The sequence below is a fragment of the Benincasa hispida genome, chromosome 11 (assembly GCF_009727055.1).
Source record: "Benincasa hispida cultivar B227 chromosome 11, ASM972705v1, whole genome shotgun sequence".
NCBI classification, from domain to species: Eukaryota; Viridiplantae; Streptophyta; class Magnoliopsida; order Cucurbitales; family Cucurbitaceae; genus Benincasa; species Benincasa hispida.
In genome coordinates, this window is record NC_052359.1 from 68,614,613 (window position 1) to 68,638,511 (window position 23,899).

At 27.9% G+C, this 23,899-nt stretch overlaps 1 protein-coding gene across 1 annotated transcript; it reads right to left on the bottom strand.

Moving 5' to 3' along the window:
* Positions 1 to 3,723: 3,723 nt before the first annotated feature.
* On the bottom strand, positions 3,724 to 4,445 carry LOC120092126 (VQ motif-containing protein 25). Its single transcript, XM_039050339.1, has one exon. The coding sequence runs from the start codon at positions 4,326 to 4,328 to the stop codon at positions 3,813 to 3,815; it is 516 nt and encodes a 171-aa protein (XP_038906267.1). The 5' UTR covers positions 4,329 to 4,445; the 3' UTR covers positions 3,724 to 3,812.
* Positions 4,446 to 23,899: the final 19,454 nt, after the last annotated feature.

Sequence of the window (23,899 nt, forward strand, 5' to 3'; positions counted from 1 at the left end):
ATGTACGGAGGTCATAATAAAAACTCAATCCAAAATTTATGGATATTTTATATAATTTAACTAAAGAAGGAGGAGCAGAATAAGAGAAGAAGGTACGAGAAGAAGAAAAGAGGTTACATAGCATGGTGTATTTTATGAAAATTATTATTTATATTTTTTTTTATAAGTTGTGAAAATGTTCATATATAAGTGTATTTTCTTGTATGAAAATTATATTTATTATTTAACTAAATGATTAAATTTAAAATTAATTGAAAATAAATAAATGAAATAAATTGAAGGGGTCTTTTTAAATATAAAAAATATTTAAAAATATTTAAATTTTATAGCAAAAAGTTCTAGAAGTACAAACACTTTTAGAACTTTTTACTATAAAGTGTAAATATTTTTTTGATTTTTCTATTTATAAGAATTTTCTTAAATTGAAAGTACAATGATTAAAAATAGGGGATTTTCAAAAATAGAAAAATACGGGAAACTATTTACACAAAATAACAAAATATTCATCTTCTTTGGTAGAGGATGATAAAAGCTAATAGAAGTCTATCAGTATCTATCAGTATCTATCAGTTATCACTGATAGAAGTCTATCACTTATAGATGCTGATAAAAGTTTATTAATGTCTATCAGTGTTTTTTTTTGTTATTTCTACAAATAGTTTGATATTTTTTTTTTCTATCTGTGAAAAATTTTCTTTAAAAGTACATAAATAATAACATATAGTCTACAATGGAATGAAACCTGAACAATATAAGTACTAAAATGGAAAATTTTTCCATATAGAAAAATGTCAATATGATTGATAAACACTAATAGACTTCTATCAGCATCTATTAAAAAAAGGTTAAAAATTTGCTATTTTGTGTAAGTAATTTATCTTATTTTTCTATTTTTGAAAATCCCCCAACTAAAATTGTATTTTCACATACTAAAAAAAGTATTTTGACTTAGGGGGTGTTTGGCCCCCAAGTTGGGTTGGGTTGGGTAAAAAGAACCCACCCGCCGTTTAGTTCACCAATTATTAAAGAAGCTTATTATCTCGTTATTCGCGTTAATTCACATTTCTCACCTCGTTATTTGCATCAACTCTTTCAATTATTCTCCTCTTATAATAATTACAAACTCAATTCAACTTTGTGCGTCAAACACCCCCTTAATAATAATTAGTATCTATCTCCTTTTATTATTGTAAATCATATATTATTGTTTCCGTACTTTTGTACGATCACTTTATTTTACTTCTGAAGATTTAAAATATGCAATAACTTTTCTATCACAAAGATTTAAAATATTTCATTTTAGGATATAAACTCTTAGGAGACATTTGGGGCAAGAATTGGTTATTATAGCCCTAAACTATTATAACCCACTTATATAAGTGGGTATAATAGTTTGTATTTGGGGTGTAGATTATTTTAGTTTGAGTTATAATAGTATGTGTTTGAGATGTAAACTATTTTAGTTTGATAAGGAATAATAAACACTATAGCAAAGAATAAAAAATGATGAATGTAAAATAGTAAAAATGATAGCAAATAGTGAATATTATAGCAAATGAGGGTTTTGAAATAATGTTGAGTGTAACTATTGGAAAATACAAAATAATATTTACTGTAGGAATATGTGGTTATTATAGTCTTAAGATAGTTCTCGCCCCAAATACACCTTTAAATATTATTTTATCTTAGTTTTCATGTACTTTATATAAGAAACTATATTAGCTTTCCACTAAAATCTTAACGTTAGATATTTGATCAACTAAAACACGTTACTCCAAACACTTATCTACTACATGTTTATATATCTCAAGCATGTTATTTTTATATAGCGATCGTTTCTCTTTCTGATAACACCATCTACAAAACATTTAATCATCTGTGTCTCATCATGTCAACTTAACCAAATTTTTATATCATTTTTTTTAATGATGTCATCTATTGGAATTAAATAGAACAATAAACAAAAGTTGGAGGACATAATATAAATTATTGTAAAAAAATTAATTCGATATAATGTTCAAACTTCAAAGTATAACCCGAATTTATAATTTAACTAAACTAATTGCTATTATATGGTTTAGTGGTTTAAAAATTGGCCTAAATTCTTATCTCTCCTTCTATATTTCATGCTTCTTTATTATTATTATTATTTTCGCAATGGCTATTTATCATACATTTCTCTCTCTTTATATATTTTTATTTCCTTCATTAAAAAAACAAAGGAAAGAAAAGGGGATGTTTGAATGTATTTAATAAATTGATTTAAAATTCTCAAATAGTTGCATATATTAATATTATCTACTAGTGGGAGGCGACTTCGAATCTTTAACAAATTATATGTTAATAATAATACATGCAATTCTTGCAAGAAAAGGAATTAATTAATTAAGAATTAATGTGGATTAACACGTTCTACCTTGATTTGCCAACCAATTTATTTTTTTAATTATTTAATTATTTTTTTCTTTGATTAATAAGAAAAGTCGAAAAAGACATTGGCAACTGCCACATCCATTGGGAATAAACAAATGGAATTTCATTTTATTTCCACTTCATATTGCGATATTTTTTTTTGAAAAATCAAAATCGAAATTTCCCTTTTTTGTTCTTATTATTTTTTCTTACCTGAACGTTTTCATAAAAATAATTTATAGTAATTTCTTATTTTGTATGTATAATATTATGTAATTTGTAAAATCATTTTAATATTGTCTTGAAAATCTTAGCGAAGTTTTTAAAATTAAGACCCTTATCCATAACCATTTCAGTATTAATATTTAAATTGTAGCTAAGAATTCAAAATTATTTATAAAAAAAATTATGAATAGACAAACAAAGATCGTTTTTGGTTGATATATTTAAAACCACTCACTGATATGAGATCCAAATGAAATGTAAATTTTCAAAACTTAAAACTAAAATTTATTTGAAAACATAATTACTTATATATATATTCTTTTAATTTTATATAATTATTTGCCAAGATTTTAGATTTTCTTCTTTCTAAAACATGGATTACACAAACAAATACATTATATACACACATCAAATGGGCTAATTTTTTTTTTTTTAGATAAAGGAAACCTATAAACAAAAACATTATCAAACAACATAATGTTATAACAATGTTAATTCTTATGCCATTTTTGCTATTACTTATTTTCTTACAAAAATATTTATAAAAAGTCCATTTCAAAGCGGTAAAGGAACCGAAAAATCACTAAGAATTACATCAATAATCCAACTTAGGAAGTCGGAAGTCCAATTGCACCCGACATCTTCCGAAATGGAAGAATCACAAAAAAACAACCAAATATGCAAAACCAACAGCGTATGAGACTATACAATGAGCAGCTCTATTAAACACACGAGGACAAAACGAGAAGGAGATAAGACCTAACCGACTCATCAAATCCCTCATTTTTTTGTCATTATCCTTTTTCTTTTTTGCTTTTACCACTCAATATTATAAACTAGATTAAATCTATCTAGAGGCCGAAATGAAACCAATAAAAGAAAATTGAGAGATTAGAAAATTAAGAAGCAAAAATGAAAATGTAAAAACCAATTAAATGAGTTAAACAAGCTAAAAAGGTCTAGAACAAAAAAAATGTGAAAAATAAGAAAAAACGTATATTTTCCCACATAAACAGACCATTTAATACAAAAAAAAAAAAGGGAACAAATTAAGTGATTCAAAGGGGAAAACCCAAATGGTAATTAGTTACGGTAATAATAATTAACCACAGAAAATTGGAGACTAATTAGTAAAAAAAAAAAAAAAAAAAAAAAAAAAGAGAGAGAAAAAAAAATTAAGCAAATTGAGTTTCTTCAAAACCATGCATTATTTGATGAGCCGAAGGAAGCAACGGAAATTCACCCAATTCTTCAATAAAACTTTCAAATCCAACGACGTCGTTCCACATCCCAACGACGTCGTTTAACACCTCTTCTTCATCTTCTCCTTCCTCCTCGTCCTCTTCCCGGTCTTCCTTCTTCACCACTCTCCGGCACCCCCCGCTGCCGCCCATCTCCGTCTTCCGATCATCGAACGCCGCCGCAATACTCGCCACCGCCACCGTTTCCGGCTGAATTTCTTCTGGAAGAATCTTCTCCTCCGCGGTGGCGGGCTTTCCGGTGAGTCTCTGAACGAGCTCTCTGAAATTGGCGACGTCGGTTTTAATGATCTCCGGTGCGAAGATGTGAATGATACGAATCTTGGGTTTGGGCTTTGAAATGGAGTGAGAAGCTGTGTGAAGCGCCATGGCCGCCGGGTGAGCCGAGTTGGGCAATAGATGACGGCGTTGTTTCTTCAGAATCGCGTCCATTGATTACAGAGAAAACAGAGCAAGAGTTGGGTTTTTGCAGAGGATTTGAAAATGAAGAGAGAGAGAGAAAGGATTTTGTTGGGGAGAAATTAAGAGAGAGGAAAATGGTATTTATAGAGAGAGAAAAAGGGTTTGTCAGTTGGAGCAAGGATTGGATGAATGCTTGTCTGACAAAGGGAACATATTCAATCAAACTAATTTAGAACTTTCAAGTGAAAAATATAAATTTATTCCACTAAACTATTCCAATGGTATTAATTTAAACCTTTTAATTTTACCATGCATGCCTTACATAATAATAGGACAATTGGTTCACAAATAACAATTAGATTCAAAATAATAAAAAATATAGAACAAGGATAAACATATTAAGAATATGACACAAAATTAGCGCTAGATATCGTTGATAGCCTATCGGTGTTAGTTATAGAGGTAAATGATTAAAAAGCCCATACGCAGTCCACCATTTTAATTTTCTCAAATTAAAAACAATTACTAATAGCAGCTCATAGCAACTATCAATGGTAGTTTTCAATTTGATAAATATTAATAGATATCACCTTTCAATTTGCTGTCAGTTTTCAATGACTATTATCGATACACTTTAATCAATTGGAATCAATTTGAAATATTAACATCTAAGACTATTAGTATATATTAATGATAGACTTTTATAAGTATTTGTCAACTTTTGAAAGGAAACTATCATATTTCAAATATTAACATTTAAAGTTATAAGTGATAGAAGTGTATCAATAAGAGGTCTATAGGTGACTATCTCTGATATATACCTAAGTCATAATCACCAATATCATTAATATGATTCGTTTTATTGATATATACTTAAGTCATGTAACTGATAAACGGATATCACTGATAGCTATGACTATCATTGATAGCTTCAATTAGTGGTTATCACTAATAACTTTTAGCAGTGGCTATCAATGATAGACTTTCATAAAAAAGAATTGAGTTTTATATCATTGATCTGATCGATATATGGATATCACTAATATCACTTATATTATAGTTATCGGAGATAGCTTCTGTCATTAATAACATGCTGTCAAAGATAACTTCTGTCATTTCTTTTTACCATCAAATAACATGTTATCAGTATTGCGTTGATAGCTCCTACCATTGATAATATGCTATTAGTGATAATTTCTAGACATTCTACTTATACTTTAGTTCGAGGTTCAACTTTATTAATTAAATTCACTGAGTTTGCTATCAATGATAGACTTCTATGAGTGGATATTAACTGTTAAAGAAATCATCAAAGATTAAGCTATCAAGGATAGAAAATATTAGTGGCTATCACTGATAGACTTTATTAGTGACTATCAATTTTGAAAGATTAACACTCAAAACTATCGGTGACTATTATTGAGAAATTTTTATCATGATTATCAATAATAGACTTCTACCACTGATATCCATCTAAATTTGAATATCACTAATACATAAATATGACGGATATCTATCTAAGTTCTATCACTAATATCACTAATAATTGTTATTATCAATATACAAATATTATGGTACACAAATACACAAATATTTAAATTTGTGCCCTTCATTTTGGGCAGTCTATGTCATGTTTTCAAGTTTATTTCTGATAGACATCATACTTTTAAAGTCTTATGAAAAGAAAAAAAACTATTAGCTTGTTTGATATCGTTCACATTTCTCATTTTTTGAGAAATAAATCTATTTAATAACTATTCTCGTTTTTTATTTCAAACTTTTAAGAGATGTTTCTAAAAATGGTGCAAATTTGTGGACTAAAAAAAAAGTAGTTTCTTTTAAATCCGTTTTCATTTGCTATTTATATTTAATGTTTCGTTATAATTATCAAATTTGATGATTGGCTTGTTGATGTTAAACTATTTATGAATTGGATACTCTTTAGTCTTGGGTACGAATCTCAGTCTCATAATTCTTATGAAAAGAAAAAGAATAAACAAAAATCGGACAAAGAAAAGAATTTTTTTTTTTTTTTATTAAAAAAAAGAGGAAGAAGCAAAGACTGAAGAAAAGAAAGGAAAGGAAATAAAAAAAAAAAAGAAAAAAAGGAAGAGGCAAAAACTGGGAACAAAAATCGGAGAAATAAAAGAAAAGAAAAAAGAAAAAAAGAAAAACAAAGATTAACATCTTAAATATTAATTGGTTCAATCTCTAACGTCTATTCCTTTAAAAATAGTTGAGAATACTTTTTGGGTCATTAGATTTTAGATATAATTTATTTTTCATCAGTTTCAAAATGTCACATTTTCAGTTAAGTTGAATTTGATCTCAATTTAATTTTTAAATTTCGAAGTGTTACAATTTTATACTTGAAATTTAAATTTTGTTTCAATTTAATCATTATATTTCGAAATTTAGCCATGTTATTTTTCACTTAATATTCCATTAAAAGAATTATATATATATATTGTATTATTATATATGTGTTGGGATAGTGGGAAATTGTGCAAGATGATTGTGATTTGTACGATCATGTAAATGAGAATCAACATGGGTTTTGTTACCTTTTGTTGAATTGGATTGTATTGAGGTAAGTACAATCCAAAACAACACCTAATTCTTTTTTCTTATTCAATATATGTTAGAATCTATTTATATTTAGGTATTAAATTGTTTGTGTTTTTTCTTAGTTTTGAATCTCTTACCTTCTTCAAATTTTTATTCGCAAATTAATAATAATAATAAAGACCTAATTATTATTGATTTAATAACTATTAAAAAGGATTAATGGTTAACAACATGATTATACCATATATCTATTTAACATTTTTTTAGTCAGTGAAATTGAGAGGATTCGAATCACAGATCTTTTTAGTCTTTAATATATATCTATGTCAACCGTAGCTTATTTTGGGTACATTTACTCAACTTAGAAATTGATTAAAAGAAAAGATGACAAATTGTGTTTATTGAAAAAAAGAAAAAAAAAGAAAAGAAGCTAGAAGAGGAAGGAGAATCTTGCTTATGAAATTTCAAATAATAAGAAACACAAGTACTAATGCCAATTTTTGTATTAATTTTTTTAATTATAATTGTTGAATAAATATGAAACTTAGATGACAATAAATAGAATGTAAGCATTGGCCAATTTAGAAATTATATTATCATTTAGTTGAATGCAAGGTTTGAAAAGTTGATGTTGATAGAAATATCAAAGTCTTAATTTTATGAAAATTTCAATCGAAATATCGATAAAATGTCAATTTTGATGGATATTACTAGAAAAATTATAAAAAATAAATTTAAATTAATAAATAAACATTTTATGATTTCCACACAAGTTAACATGTCCTATTTTTATATTATATTTATATTTAGTGATATTTCGATTCTTACCTTTGTGTTTCGTAGACTTTTTGACGAATATAATTATGGAAATTTTGATTTATCTCTCATGTCAATGTCAAACCCATAAAAAATGTGAAAATATCGACGGAAATATCGACATGTCGACAGAAATTTAGTATTTTGATTGAATGTCATAATTATATAAATGTAATTGACGAATAAGATTTGTTATTTAATCCTTTTAACTAAAAATAATATATGTTATGGAAGAAAAAAACTCAGAGAATATATACCCAAAAAATAATATTAACATAACATAATTGATAAGATACAAATTACATTTCTTAAGGTTGAAGGGTTGCTTTTCCATTCCTCATTCTAAAATCTAAAGGACAAAATTTAAGCTTAATCGAATAATTAGATGAATTCAATTATACACATAAATCGTTCTAAATAAGATATGTTATATTTTATATTTATATTTATATTTAGAAAACAAACATGTTCAACATATTTTTTTTCACAATTACTTATAGGAAATTTTCACAGATAAAAAACAAACTATTTACAGAAATAGAAAAAAACACTCATAGATCAAACTATTTACAGAAATAGAAAAAAACACTCATAGATGTTGATAGACTTCTATTAGCGTGTATCACATAATATCAAAGATAGATTTCTATAAGTTTTTATCACTAATAGACATTGATAAACTTTTATTAGTCTCTATTAGCTTCTATAAAAAAAGGTTAAATTTTACTATTTTGTGTAAATAGTTTCCTTTATTTTTCTTTTTTTTTTTGAAAATTTCTCTACTTTTAATTTGAATATTTGTTTTAATTAGTTCAACAATTATAAGTGAAGATGAAAATTAATGTTTTATCTATTTAGTTACGTGTAGATTGAATTTACTTTTGAGGTTATAGTCATATATCATTTTTTCTATATTATTTTAAGGTAATAAGATCTAATGAGCTTAATTCAAGTAATTGACATAAATTTTGATTTTAGATGTCGAAGGTTCAATCTCACATCTCTCCTACTGTTGCACTAAAAAAAATTTCCCTATTCAAATAATCTTCTCAATTTTTTGAAAGAATGTATTTTTATGTATTTTTTTTTTGGGTAGTGAAGATAAATAAAGAAAAAAAAAGGAATAATTGTGGTTTAATATTCTCCACGCGTTTGCCTTTGGTATATATCAACATCATTAAAATATCAACACTTTTCTTGGTACTTGAAGTTGAAATTGAAATATGTATATACTATAATCACAAATTGTGTAACACTATGATATTATCATATTATACATTAAAAGAAAGTCGTATAAAGCAAGGGGCATTTTTTTTTTTTTTTTTTTTGTCAAGGGGCAAAAGTTAATAACATATTAATATGTCCTCATTAATATGTTGAATAATATAACGTTCTTATTGAAAAAAATAAAATCCTAATTGGTGTCACTTTTTCTAATACATCTAGCTAGCTATCAATTATCATCAATTGATAAGATCACAAAGTCTATATGGATTATTAGAGAAAGCAAAGTCGTCTATGATTTTTTTTTTCTTTTACAATTTTTTTAATAAAACCTATCAATTTGGTACCAACAATTAAGAATTGTTTGTCCCTACTTGCTGCATAAGTTTTATCTTCTCTTATCAAGATTTTGTGATTCAAATGCAAATTTTAGAAACGTGCATATTTATTTTTATTTTGAAATTTTAAAATGTATAAGTTTATTTTAAAAAACAAAAAATTTAATAAATGTAGATATTATAATTTTTTCTTGAAAAAAATTACATATTTTAAACATAATTCTTTTTTTGAAAATAAAGAAAAACATATAATATAAACTATTTGAAATTCTAAAACAAAAATTATTTAATAGGTAACTACAAACAATTTTATGGTTTATGAATATATTACGTGGACGTTATCATAATGCCCTAATACACTCTCCCCCATTAAAAGCAGTCGAATGAGAGAGTTTTTTCTCTTCTCCACATTTCTTACCTTGAGTCTGGTTTGTTATTTTGGTATCTTATGATTTAATTTTGTAGTTGCTTGCTTCTTAGAAAAAATAGAAATATGAGAATTGAACCTCAATCTCATAGGAAATAATATTAATACATTTCAACTACTGTATAAAATTTTTCTTAGTGGGGGAGATAATTATACACAACGTTCTTGAACTAGATTTTTATAATTGTATTCATCAATTACATCGCATAATGATTTAAATACTATTTTGATTCTTATACTTTTAATTTTTATTCCTTTTTTTACTTTAAAATGTTTAATTTGATCCCTGTATTTTTAGATTTATTCTATTCTAGTCGTTGCACTTCAAGTGGTTATTACATCTAATTAAAGAGCTCTTATCGTGCATATAATTTGTGTGAGAATTTAACAAACAGTGACCAAAATAATTATTCTTTAAGAATATCTATACCTAAATTGAACTTTTTGAAGAAATTATTTAGACTAAAATGAACCAAAATTAAAAAAGAAAAAAAATTTGAAGTACTGAGATAACAAATATAAATATCTTAAGAGTAAAAGAACTAAAACAAATAAATTAAAAGTCTACTAGACACAAAAACTTATTCCTCAAACTCAAAATTATTTTTTTTTTTAAAAAAAAACAACCATTCATTCAATTAAAAATTTTCATGTGTTTTGCTCCCTTTTGAGAGTATGGGAGAGGAGCAAATAGTTTAAAAACTTAAAAAAAAAAAAAACATTCATTCAATTAAAAATTTTCATGTGTTTTGCTCCCTTTTGAGAGTATGGGAGAGGAACAAATAGTTTAAAAACTTAAAAAAAAAAAAATGGTATAGCGGAAGTGCTTCCTCAAAGATTAATACACATTTTCTTTAATTTCTATATAGCGTTAAATTATAATAACTCAATTTGGGAAAGAGAAAAGCTTCATTTCATTCAATACTTTCCTCTAAGCATATATACTCTTACAAGAGATAAATAACCCTAACAGAATGAACACTTATCCACAATCAATTGGATACAAATGAACTAACTAAAATATATCTAACGCTCCCCGTCAAGATGGGACAAAAATATTTAAAACACCCATCTTGAAAAGCAACGAATATTAAAATGACAGAAGAAAGGGGCTTGGTAAAGATGTCTGCCAATTGTAGCCGAGAACTAACTGGAAAAGCTTCATGAATCCTTTTCACGAACAAAATGGCAATCTAATTCAATATATTTCGTTCGTTCATGAAATGTTGGATTAGACGCAATATGGACAACTGCCTGGTTATCAAAAAACAATACAACAAGAGATGGAGATGAAATCTTCAAATAAAAAAGAAGAGAAGATAACCATGCAAGTTCACAAGAAGCTAAAGCAATGGTCCGATACTCAGCCTCAACTGATGATCTAGAAACAATGGATTGCTTCTTCGATTTCCAGCATATGAGCGAATCTCCTAGAAATATACAAAAACCTGTAGTTGAAAGTTTAGTGCCCAGACATGAGGCCCAATCAGAGTAAGCAAAAGCACTTAACTTGAAGCTTGTTGACAGTTTAAGCAAAATCCCTTGGCCTAGAGAAGATTTTAGATACCACAACAAGTGATGCGCAACAGAAAGTTGAGCTTTGCACGACTTGGACACGAGCTGGCTTAGTTTGTTCATTGCAAAACAAATATCAGGTTTGGAAATGGTCAAGTATAACAAATAACCAACGAGTCTTTTATAGGAAGAAGGATTAGTCAACAAATCATCCTCAGACTACCTTAACTTCGCTCGAGAATCCATGTGGACACTTTTTGGCTTGGAACCAAGAAGACCAACATCTTTTATAAGCTATAATGTATAATGCCGTTGAGATTATAAAAAAAAACCCTCTCGATGACCGAGCTAATTCTAGACCAAAGAAAAATTTGAGATCACCCAAACCTTTGAATTTGAAATACTGGTTTAAAGTCACTTTTGGCTGATTAATGGCATCCATATTAGCACCTGTAAGAATGATATCATCGACATAGACCAACAATGCCAAAAAATTATCACTATAACCCTTCACAAACAAAGAGTAATAAGCTTTTGATTGATTAAAACCAAGAGCAACAAAAGCATCAGAAAATTTTGCAAACCACTAGCGAGACTATAATACAGTGACTCAAATACATTTAAGCTAGTTTAGTTTACTTAACAAACTTTATATCATGTAATTGATAGATGGTATGTGTTATAAATACCTATTGATCAGAACGAAGCAACATAGTATTCATCATACTTCCTATTTTTCTGTAAACTACAACTACTGTAAGCAATCTTCAAGAAAGAAAGAAAAGAATCTTCCCGTGGACGTAGGCTTATTGGCTGAACCACGTAACTCTGCTTGTTCCTTCTCCTTCTCCTTATCTTCTTCTTCAATCTTCATATGTTTCTCTGTAAATCAACGAAAACACGATTTTATTATCAAATCACAACGTTTTCAGAGAATCGAGTTGCATCGAGTAAAGAATATCACTCATCAAGTTGTATCGAGTAAAGATTAATATTCATCGAGTTGCATCGAGGAAAGAACAAAAAATTATCAAGTAAAAAATAGAAACCCATCGAATAAAGAACAATACTCATCGATTAAAGAAGAACAACTATCAAGTAAGAGAGTAAAACAGAGAGAATTTCAATGAAGAAAGAGATAGAGCTTTTACCTGAATGAAGAAGTTCTCCCAAGCATTCTGATCAACAAAGCCTGAAAGAATTTGTGCCATACACGTGTTTGAGGATCCTTTCATGATCGTGGTTAAACATCAACCTTTTCTTCCACCAACTTAAGATTGATCTTGTTTGTATTTTGAATTGGGCCTACACAAAAATGAACAACCCAATAAAACTGGTATCAGAGCATTTGAAAATTATCAAGATCAGCATTCTTGAAACATCAAGATTCTCAAGAAAACAGTTATTGGGCATTCTTTTCAGGTTAGTGATGGTTGTTGCTAGATTTGAGATAGAAATGTTTGATGGAAAGAGTGATTTTGGTCTGTGGAAGGCCAAAATCAAGGCTATTCTTGGACAACAGAAGGCCCATAGAGCCATTTTAGACCCATCTACTTTGCCACCTACGTTAACAGCTCAAGAAAGGGAAGATATGAAACTTACTACCTATGGAACTTTAGTTCTTAATCTCAGTGATAGCATTTTGAGACAGGTGATTGATCAAGACATGAATTACAAAATATGGGTCAAGTTGGAAGGTCTCTATGCAACTAAGGATCTGCCTAACAAGATGTTTTTAAGGGAAAAGTTCTTCACATTTAAGATGGATTCTGCTAAAAGACTATCAAATAATTTGGATGAGTTTAAAAAGATAGTTTCCGAGTTCAAGAGCCTTGGTAAAAAGATTGGTAATGAAAATGAAGCCTTTGTTTTGTTGAACTCCCTACCCAAAGCCTATAAGGAGGTAAAGAATGTTTTAAAATATGGCAGAGAGTTAGTCACCACTAATGCCATTATTTGAGCATTAAGAACTAGGGAGTTGGAACTTCATATAGTAAAAAAGAAACAACCTAGTGCAGAAGGGCTATTTGTCAAGGGCAAGAACAAGCAGAATCATTCTAAAGGAACTAAAAATCAGTGTGATGAAGAGCATAAACTAAAAACCAAAAACCAAATTGAGATGTAATAAGAAAGGACATTTAATGAGGGATTGCTACAGTTTAAAACGGAAAAATCAAGAAAAAGAGAAAGATAAAAAAGGAAAATAGCTAGAAGCCTCAGTGGTTGAAGGGTTCTATTTCTATTTTGATGCTTTAGCCTCTACTAGAAACAAAACCAACCAAATAAATCCTCTAGGGAAGCATGACTGGGTACTTGACTCTGGCTGTACCTATTATATGACACCCTATAGACCTTGGTTTAATACCTACAAGGATGTGGATGGAGAATCTATGTACATTAGGAACAATGAAGCCTGCAAAATCAAAGGGATTGGTTCAATATCCTTAAAGCTAAAGGATGGATCAATCAAACTTCTTAGAAATGTGAGACATGTACATTTATTCAAGAGAAATTTGATATCTCTGGGTATGCTTGACTCCATTGGGTGTGAGTGCAGAGGAAAGATGGAATTCTAGAAGTGATTAAAGATTCTAAGGTAGTTTTGATCGGTGAAAAAGTTAATGATCTCTATATAGTAAGAGGAGTAGAGATGATGACTAGTGCCTACACTATTTCAACATCAAATTTGATAGAGGTAGACTTGTGGCATAAAAGACTATCCCATATCAGTACAAAAGGGATGCAAGCACTGTCTAAACAAGGTATATTGCCCGAAGGGATTAGTGAGCATCTTTCCTTCTGTGAACATTGTATTTAGGGAAAGCTACCAGACAAAGCTTCACAAAATCTCAGCATACCACCAAAGGAATACTGGACTATGTTCACTGTTTTACAAATTCTCCACCTTGACTTTAATGCATGCAATCTTCTGTTCTTCCTGATTCTGACTATTCTATTTACCCTGTGTCTGGAAGTTCGAAACCAACTAGTTCTAAACATTCGATCAATTTAAGTTTTGATACTGGTTTTGTCAACATGTCTGATGCGTTCTCTGATGTGTGAACTTTTAAGATTTCTATTTCCTCTATCTCAACTTTTTGTCTATGATGAAATGATACTTTATATCAATATGTTTTGTTCTAATGTGGTATTGTGAATTTCAGGATAAATGTATAGCACTTTGGTTGTCACATTAGAGTCTTAATAGTTTCCTCCGAGCATATATACTATGTTACAAGAGATAAATAACCCATGATAGAATGAACACATGTCCACAATCAATTGGATACAAATGAACTAACTAAAATATATCTAATAAATTAACAAATTTGAGGGGTTTAAGTCACAAAATTAAAAGTAAATATAATCTATTACAGTTGATTTAATTTACCATTATTTATTTGTTTATTATAAATAAAGGTTAGTGATATTCCACTCCTCTATATATATTATGCTTCGTGAGGGAGGAATAATATAATTAACAAGAATCCGCGTAGTCTATATATACATATTTTGTAAGAAAAAAATGCATTATTATTACTATGATTTGATTAAATTAGTAAAGAGGAGTTAAATATTATTATTATGAAAGAATCCGCGTAAAGAAGTTGGTAAAGAGGAGTTAAATATGTATATATATATGAACAAAATTAGAGAATGTGACTTGGCCTCCATAAACCAAACTAGGAAGCAAATCTCCACATATGGCAATAATATATTCTTCAAATCTCATCTCTCTTATTATTCCTCCTTATGCTTATAACATTTTAAAATCTTCCTTTTATTATTAAATATAGTTTGTTAAAAGTGAACGTAACTCAACGGTAAATTATATATATTTTCGACTGAAGTTAAATTTCAAATTTGCTTACCCCAATTTTGATATACTAAAGAAAGAGAACACTGAGGTTCGTATAAATTAAAATCTTGAACAGTTGATTGTATCACTTTTAATATTTATGTCAATTAAACTCCTTTTTATTATAAGTGAATCGATTTAGATCTTTATTTATGATTATTTTAAAAAATTGTCAATATAACATTTTTCGTACATGTGTGGATTTCTTCAAATATTGGTTCTACAAAGTGAATGATTCTCAAAGCGGAAATATTAACTGTGAGTCTAAATCGATTTACTTATGAAATTTTTTAAGGGTAATTACTATAAGTCTCATACGAGATTTTTTCAAGTGAAATGTAATGGGGAGTGTAAATTTGGTACACTTCAATAGTTTAGAGTTTTCGATATAATTATTAGTTCAAGATTTTAATTGATACGATCTCTAAACTTTATGAACATCGATTGATATTTTTCCAGAAATAAATAAATAAACAATACATACTTTACTAGTTAAGACATTTAGCCTCTGATTAAAAAAAAAAAAATCATTTAGCCTCAACCAAGAGAGTTAGAAATCTGATCTTAGATTAGGGCATATTATTATTATTATTGACATAAAGTTTAAAGCGTACCCTATATTGTTTAAAGTCTAGGGAATTATATGAAAAATTAGTTATGAAAGTTATTTCAAAATAAGAATACATAGTTTTAAAATTCTTTATGCCAATTTAGTGACATGCATGGTTTAAAATTTTCATCGAAATCTCGAAATTCAAAATTTCGAAATTTTGATTGGGAGAAATTTTAGTTTTCTCCCAATTTTGAGAAAATTTCAATTCCCCCAATTTCGACGAAATTTTGAGATTTCGAGAAAATTTTGATTTTTTTAATTAACTGCGTTAGTCTAATTCAAGTTTTTCAATTTTATGGCCTTGATTACACACAATTATAGTTTCATACACACCAATATCATTTTCGACAAAGGATTAAACCTTTTTACGTGCTATTTTTTTGGAATTTCCAATTTCTATCCATTTTTAGTTTTATTTTCGACTAAAAACTTTCAATTCTAAAGAAATTGAATTTGAAAAAACTACAAAAGTAACCTACATTTATTTTTAACCTCATTCAAAATTTTTCATTAAATTTTCACTATATTTCATCTGAAAATTGAATTGATGTGAATTTTTTTTTCTTTTACCATAAAAAAATTTCATAATATTCACATCATTTCACTTCAAAATATTCCTAAACTTTATATTATTTTGTAATTATTTTCCATTTCTTTTTTAAATTTCTACTATCGCATCAATATTTACACATGCATTTACAATAGACATCTAAATGTTGTTTTACTTTATAGAAATTGTTATTAAAAATGGTCAATTATAATCTAATTAAGCCACAATGAAAGTTTTATTAACTAATTATAACAATTTTCATCCATTTCCATTAATTTTTGTAATTTTTCATGAAATTTCATCGATATCGATATTTCCATTAAATCGGGACCTTGATTCCATCAATATCGATAATTCGAACCATGGTAATTCCAAATTATGTCTTAAATTGATTCAAAATTGTTGTGGTGTAAGGTAATTTTTTTCTTCTTTTTAAAACATGACTATATGGGCACATTGGATTCAAATTTTCAACTCAGAGGAGAAGTAGTGATATTTGAGCTATGGAATATTATTTATTGAACATATTTTTTAGAAGTAGACAAAAACGCCAAAACAAAACCAAAAGAACCAAAAAATTATAGGGTTGTACCAAATGGCAAAGGATTTTCCATTTTTGAATAAGTGACAATTACTTTTTGTAATTATAACAACTGTTCAATGATTTTGTGAATAAAGGGAGATGTTGATTCAAATGATATGGAAACCAAAACCTATTCTATTTTCTCTTTCCTCTAATATTTTTTTCAGAAATAATTCATATTGGTAAAATTGTTCATTCAACAATGATATTATATCAATATATTATCGACCACAAAATTTGTAGTTTAATTTTTTTTCATTGTCTAAAAAAACATTCTAATACCTTACATGTTTAGTTTAGTTTTGTAGATTTTAAATGATTAAAAAAGTATATTTTATCGAATTAATTTTTTTCTCTACATTAACTCACATATCATTCATAATTCATTTTTAACTCATCATTTTTTTCTATTTTTATTCACTTTTAAACCTCAATATGATCATCAATTGGCTTAATTAGGCAAATTGAAAACTTAAACGGATTATTGTGTATTTAATGTCTTTTTTTTATTTTATAAATTCAATAGGTATGCATAATTTGAACCTATAATCTTAAAAGAATTAAGTAATGTTTTCAAATATTTGAATTATATTTATATAAGCCTAATTAATAACTTATACATTGATAATATTTGATCCAAACATAAACTAAGTTTGGCATAAAAACAAATTGAAACTAAGCTCAAGCATCAAATTAAAAAATGTTAAAGAATATAGGTCCCATATTTGTTATTTAACCAATAAAAATTGTAAAAATTATTAACGTAATAAAAATAAATATAAAAATAGACATAATAATATTTAAACAAAAAACTATAAATCAATTAAAATAATCTACAAAATTTTTAAATTATATATAGATTCTATATTATAATTAAATACGAACATAAAATATAATTAAGAGAGAGAGAGAATAGTTTATAAAATTGACACTTAAAATGAAAAACAAAAACAAAGAGAGAAATGGATATATATATATATATATTATTATTATTATTATAAAAAACACTCAAATTTACAGCTGTATGAATTGAGAGCCGGCAGAGAAGTTGAGAGAGAGAAGGAAGGGTTGTCCGTGTGAGGAAGTTGCAACTGTCGGATCCGCACGTGAAAGTGACGGTGAGGATCAGAGATGACGTGGATTCTGACACGTCATGAGAGAGAGCACACGAGTCCCGTGCGAAGGTGGGCCGGGCCTCAGTCCGAATCGTAACGGCCATGACCGAAACGTGGGTGTCCCCTCGCCGGAAACCAAACATGACGTGGCCCCTACCCACTCTCTACTCTCCCTCCGCGCGCTTGTAGTCCACGCGCTATTTCTTTTATCTGCCTTGCTGCATTTAGTTCTTTTGCTTCCTCCACTTGCCTTTTTATTTTCTTTCACCATTGAGTCAACTACAATGTGACAAAGAATAATCTATAAATAAATAAATAAAGGATAAGAAATAATAAAAATAATTCAACAATAACAAAATTAATTTAGTATTTTCTTAATTTATAAAATAGTTGTCTATATGTCAATCAGACCATAAAATGGACTTTTTCTTAAGGTGTCATCCACGATGATTGAATCAAAGTTATCAAGTTCCTATTCATTCGAGTTTTGAAGAGTTGAAAACTTAAAATTTGTCCTTTATGTTTAGACTAAAATTCGTCTTTTTTTTTCCCAAATAACAATCAGTAAACGAGATATCAATTACTATCTTAAAGTTGATAGTCTTTTTTGCTCCAAATAACAATCAATAAACAATACATCAAACAATATCTTAAAGGTAGTCTTTTTTTTCCCAATTAACAGACAATAAAATAATATATAAATTATTATCTCAAAAGTCTATGATTCGATTATTTTTTCACAATTATTTAGATTTTTACAAAGAAGAAGATAAAGGTCATCTAACATGTTCATACTCATTTTAATGAATATACAGTGGTTACTTTTCAATATAAAATTTATCTTTTATGTGATTTGTTGATAAGATTTTTGTTCTTAGAAAATATAGGTTAAAGCCAATTTTGGTCAATATCATGTGCCATCTGCTTTTGTACATTTTGACTTATGTTCTCTCGACATGTTCATTTGAATTTTTGTACTATTTAGTTTTTCCTTACTCTCCGAATTTTAACACAAAATTCTTTAAACACTAATAACTAAATACAAAACTTAAGACAATATTTCAAGAAACTTATTGGAAAAGTGAGATAAAAAAGAAAGGGACAATAAAAGTCATTAATTTTGAAAGTATATATATATATCAAAATAAATATTTTGAAAGTACGACAACCAAAATCTAGATTACATGAAGTTAGAAGTAAAGACATGAAAATATAATTTAAACCTTTTACAATTTATGTTTGTCTATGAAAATAGATTTATTTCCTTTGTAATCTAATTTAAAAAAAGTTTTAAAATAATGACAAAACTAAAGAATTAAAGGTTACTTTGATAACTATTAATTTATTTTTAGTTTCTCAAAATTAGGCTCAAAATTAGGCTCATTTTCATCATATTGAGAAACCTTTTGGGATTCTAGCCAAAGATTTAAAAGTTAGAAATGGTTAAATATGTTTTGACTTTTGAACTTTGACTAAAAAAATTCATAAACATTTTAAGAAATAGGTCAAGGCACAAAACTAGGAAATTGGGTGAGTAAAAAAATTCCTAAAAAACAAATATAAGAAAATATTTAGTAGTTTTTCACAAACATATGTTTATCAGTTAACTCTTGCTAATATTTCAAGACTGTTCTGAAATGATGAAGATTAAGTTAAAAAAAAAAAAGAAAAAAAAGTAAGTAAATGAGTTAAATCTTGAAAAATAAAATTTAAAGGTGGGAAAAATTGATGAAAAATCCCTAAACTATTCTGGAAAACCAAACATATGACAAAGAATGCACTTTTTAAAAACCTAAGACTGATAAGTAAGTGTGAATTTAATGGAATTCAACTTGAAACAAACAAATAACTGCCCCAACTTAGAACAAAAAGCCACTTTTATATTGAAAATAATTCCTATTTTTCTTGTCTTTCCCACATGTTCCTCCAGTATGTTCTTTTCTCAATATATATTTTCTACAAATTAATTAAGTATATGCTTCAAACATCTCATGTCTCATCTCTCTAACAATTGGTGCAAAAAAGTACACTTAAATTGACAACGATGTTGTGCTAATCGAAATTTTGTATAATAGAATGGAGAATCTCTTTCTTTCTTTTTCTTTTTAAAAATACTTAACTATACATCAAAAAAGTATTAAAAATTCGACGCTGTAAACATAAAATTTTTAAGGTATATCAAAAAGTAGAGCTCACACGTTGATTTGATTATTGTGGTTGACTTTGATTAATATCTACTTAAATCGATCTACATAGATAGTTATATTTGTCATTACTTTTTAAGATAAACAACAAATTGTACATTTACAAATGTTTCTAAATATAAAATTACCGAATCAAAATTTCCTTTAAAGACAATATTGTTTTTAAGCTCTAATTAATAATATGGTTTCCAAATTAAATCCAGATAGGCTAATTTGTTTGACCAAAGTTTTAATAATTTTGTTCTAATGTGGTTAACATAAGATTTAGGGTCAACACACACAAGTTGATATATATAAAGAAGACTTTGACATTTCAAGTCAATGTCTTTATGATTAAACCATCCACAAGGCCAACAAAATTAAATTGATTAATTAATGAAAATGGCTGCAAATTAATGTTTCCATTGGTTAATGGAAAACCTAAGATAAAAATAATTGAAGTAATCAGTTCATTAATTATTTAATATCCTCATTTGGCTCATCCCCTTCAATACTTTTTCACCACTAGATAATTAGGATATTTTAAATAAATATAAAATAGTAATAATTAATGGTTATTATTGTGAGGAGTGTAATTTAAGAGATGGGGCTACTTGTGCAATTGACTATGTTTGAATATTGTGAGAAAAAACAAACAACAAAAATTATTATATATATTTGCACCATCTACCGTCTACCGACCTAATTTATTTCTGATTATTTGGAGAGTAATTTTTTTTAATGTTTGAAACTTAGAGCATGAAAAATAACATTGAGATAGTACAATTAATTTAATAAAGAAACATTTGTTGTGTTAATTAAAAATCATTTTGGCATTAGTCAATAAATTACTTCTTGGAAAATAAGGAAAATTATAGAGTAATAGTGTGAACATCATAGTGTGATTAAATACCCTAAACCCTAAGGTCAAAAGGGTAGAGAAGATAAATTTCTTTTTTCTTGGTCTTTTCTAAAGGGTGTATTTTTCTCAAAAATATATACACCATCTTTAGATTCTAAAAATTAAAGAGAGCAAAATTCAAACAAAACTTAAAATCTTAATATTTGGAGGTGGAAAAATATGTAACCGTTTTCATTGTGCTTAATAAGACCAAAGCAAGCTTCGTGTTGTTAAATTAACAATAATTCTTATGTATTGTTCATTTTGGATATAAACTTTCATGACCCTGTTTTTTGCTTCACGCAAAAGACATAAAGTTATTATAGGTTAATTATTCTTACTTATATACCATGAATCTTCTCATTATCTCGTCAATAAAGAACTTTGGTCGCAGTTCTTCAATTCAACCAATGGAAAATAATGCAAAAGAGAAGGATAAAATGACTAAATAGTGTTTAGGTATGAAAAAATATTGTTAGAATGAGTATAATTAAGTGGTAACTGGTATGTATTACTACTTTTAAAATTAGATGTTTGAATTCCTGTCCCATTTATTATACTAAAATAAAAAAATAAGGGTAAATGATAACTTTGTAATTATCTTTAATAAGAAATTATTATTTGCTCAAATATCATATACAAATATATATATATATATATATGGAATAGAACCACTACTTTTGATTAATATTACTATTATTATTTTGAACTCAGAATAAAAAATAGTGGTTGCATATACTTTTGATTACTTAATTTGGCGCATAATGCAATTATTAGAACCATGTTGCTAACGTTCTAACAATCTATCTTAAACTACATATTATTCTTGAAATAATTATATAAATAACATGTTGCCGACTCTCATAACTAAGATATGCATTTTCAGCTTAATTGAATTGGGCTTTAAAACAATATTTGTTGGCCCATTTACTACTCTCAATTTCTATTAAATGCGGAGCTTGAACCGGTCAGTTTGAGCCCAAATACTATTTTAAGCCTTCTAGGCATATTTTGAGATTTTTTAAAATATAATTTGAACCCCTCAATTTAGTGAAGAAATATCATTTTAAAAGAAAATCTAAAATTTGCAAATTGCAACTAATAATATAATGCCCTAGGCCCAAGATTCGGACCAAGATTCAGAATCCGAATTTGGAATCATGGTCCAAATATTGGGCCTGAGGCATTATAGATGGTATCAGAGTGTTACCTCTCCCATTAAGATGTGGTTTAGGGACAAATCAAGTGGAGGTTGGTGGGCATGTAATGACCTAAGTTTAAGAAGGTGACATGAATGTGTAGGATCTAAAGGCAGCACTAGAGAGGGTGAATAGGGTTGACTACCAATTTTTAAAAAATAATTTTATCTCCAAACAATGCTGAATAAAGTTAACTCACTAATTTGATTAAAGAAAATTTATGCAAGATAAAACTTAAATTTTGCAAGCTATGATAACTTCAAATTTAAAGACAATCTAATCAAGGATAAATTTAAATAACACACTAGAAATTAAATGATGCAATTAGGAAAGACTAAAAAAATAACTGAGACAAGAAGTAAAAAATTGAAAACAAGAAATAAAAGAGAGAGAGGAAGAGAAAACACCGGAAATTATAGTGGTTCGGCAAATTGCCTATTCCACTCTCCAAGACTCCTTCTTGGGTATTTCACTAAGTGATCCTCTTGCAGGTGAGGACCAAACCGACACACGACCCTCTTTTTCCTATGCTAAAGAGAAACCTAAGATCCTTTTTATTGGTTCAAGATCAAACAAATTTCTTTTTCTCACAACCCAAGGTGTACCCATACCTTAATACAATTCCCAAAAATTAAAAGAAAACTTCACAATATTACCTCTTGAAGCCTAAATACACAAGTTGAGCACTAAAAAAAAAACTCACAAAAATAACTTTAGACCGATTTAGGAGCAAGGAGGACAAGAATTTGAGAGTAGAGAGAATTGAGAGCTTAAGACTTGATAGCTTTTTGGTGTGTATATATGAAGAGTAAAATCAAGTCGAATTTATAGGCGAGGGGATAAATTTTGGTCATTGGATATGATTGCAAATGAAGGGTGGGGATTGAATAAAAATAGGAAAGGAAAGGATTTGTAATTAAGAGTGGAATTTTGAAAGATTGAAATTATTGAGATTTGGAGAATAAAAAGGATTTGAAGGATGACAATTTAGGAAGGAAATCAAATATGAAAAATGCTGAAATTTGGTGAGAATTTTGGAGAAAATTGGATTAGGAAATTAAAGGAAAATAAGGAAATAAAAATAAAAATAAAAAAATAGCCACTTGTCATTATCTCATTCATCCACGGTAGCCACATCATGTGCCACGTCAGCAAAAAAGTGATCGGTTGGAGTGCCACATCATCTACCACGTCAGCAATATTAACCGTTTGTGTGCCATGTCAGCAAGGTGCCATGTGTCACTGCCACGTTTGATTTCCTCTCCAATCTTCTATTGCTTATAACTTTCTCGTTTGAACTCCGATTTGAGCGATTCAAATTACGTTGGAATCGTCTTTCCGAGCTCTACAAGATAGTGACTCTGAAACACTGAAACCATTAGTACAAAAAATATGAGTTTGTTATTATCAAAATACTTGATTTGATTGAAGTCCTAAAGCTAACAATCTCCTCCTTTTTGATGATGACAAACCACCATAATACCAAAAATACTTCTCCCCCTTTTGTTATCAACAAAAAGATATACAAATGATTTTTCTCCCCCTTAATCATACAAATAATGCTCCCCCTCAATAAATTATAACACATAAATTCATAGAAATATGAATAATGCTCCCCCTATCAAACCTAATTAGGCAATTCTAATAATACCAAGTGCAAGTCTATTTTTACAAAAGGCTTCTTCATTTAATGCCCTTGTAAGAATATCT

Excerpts from the sequence above, each read along its gene's own strand:
- LOC120092126 (XM_039050339.1), bottom strand. The coding sequence starts at position 4,328 with ATGGACGCGATTCTGAAGAAACAACGCCGTCATCTATTGCCCAACTCG.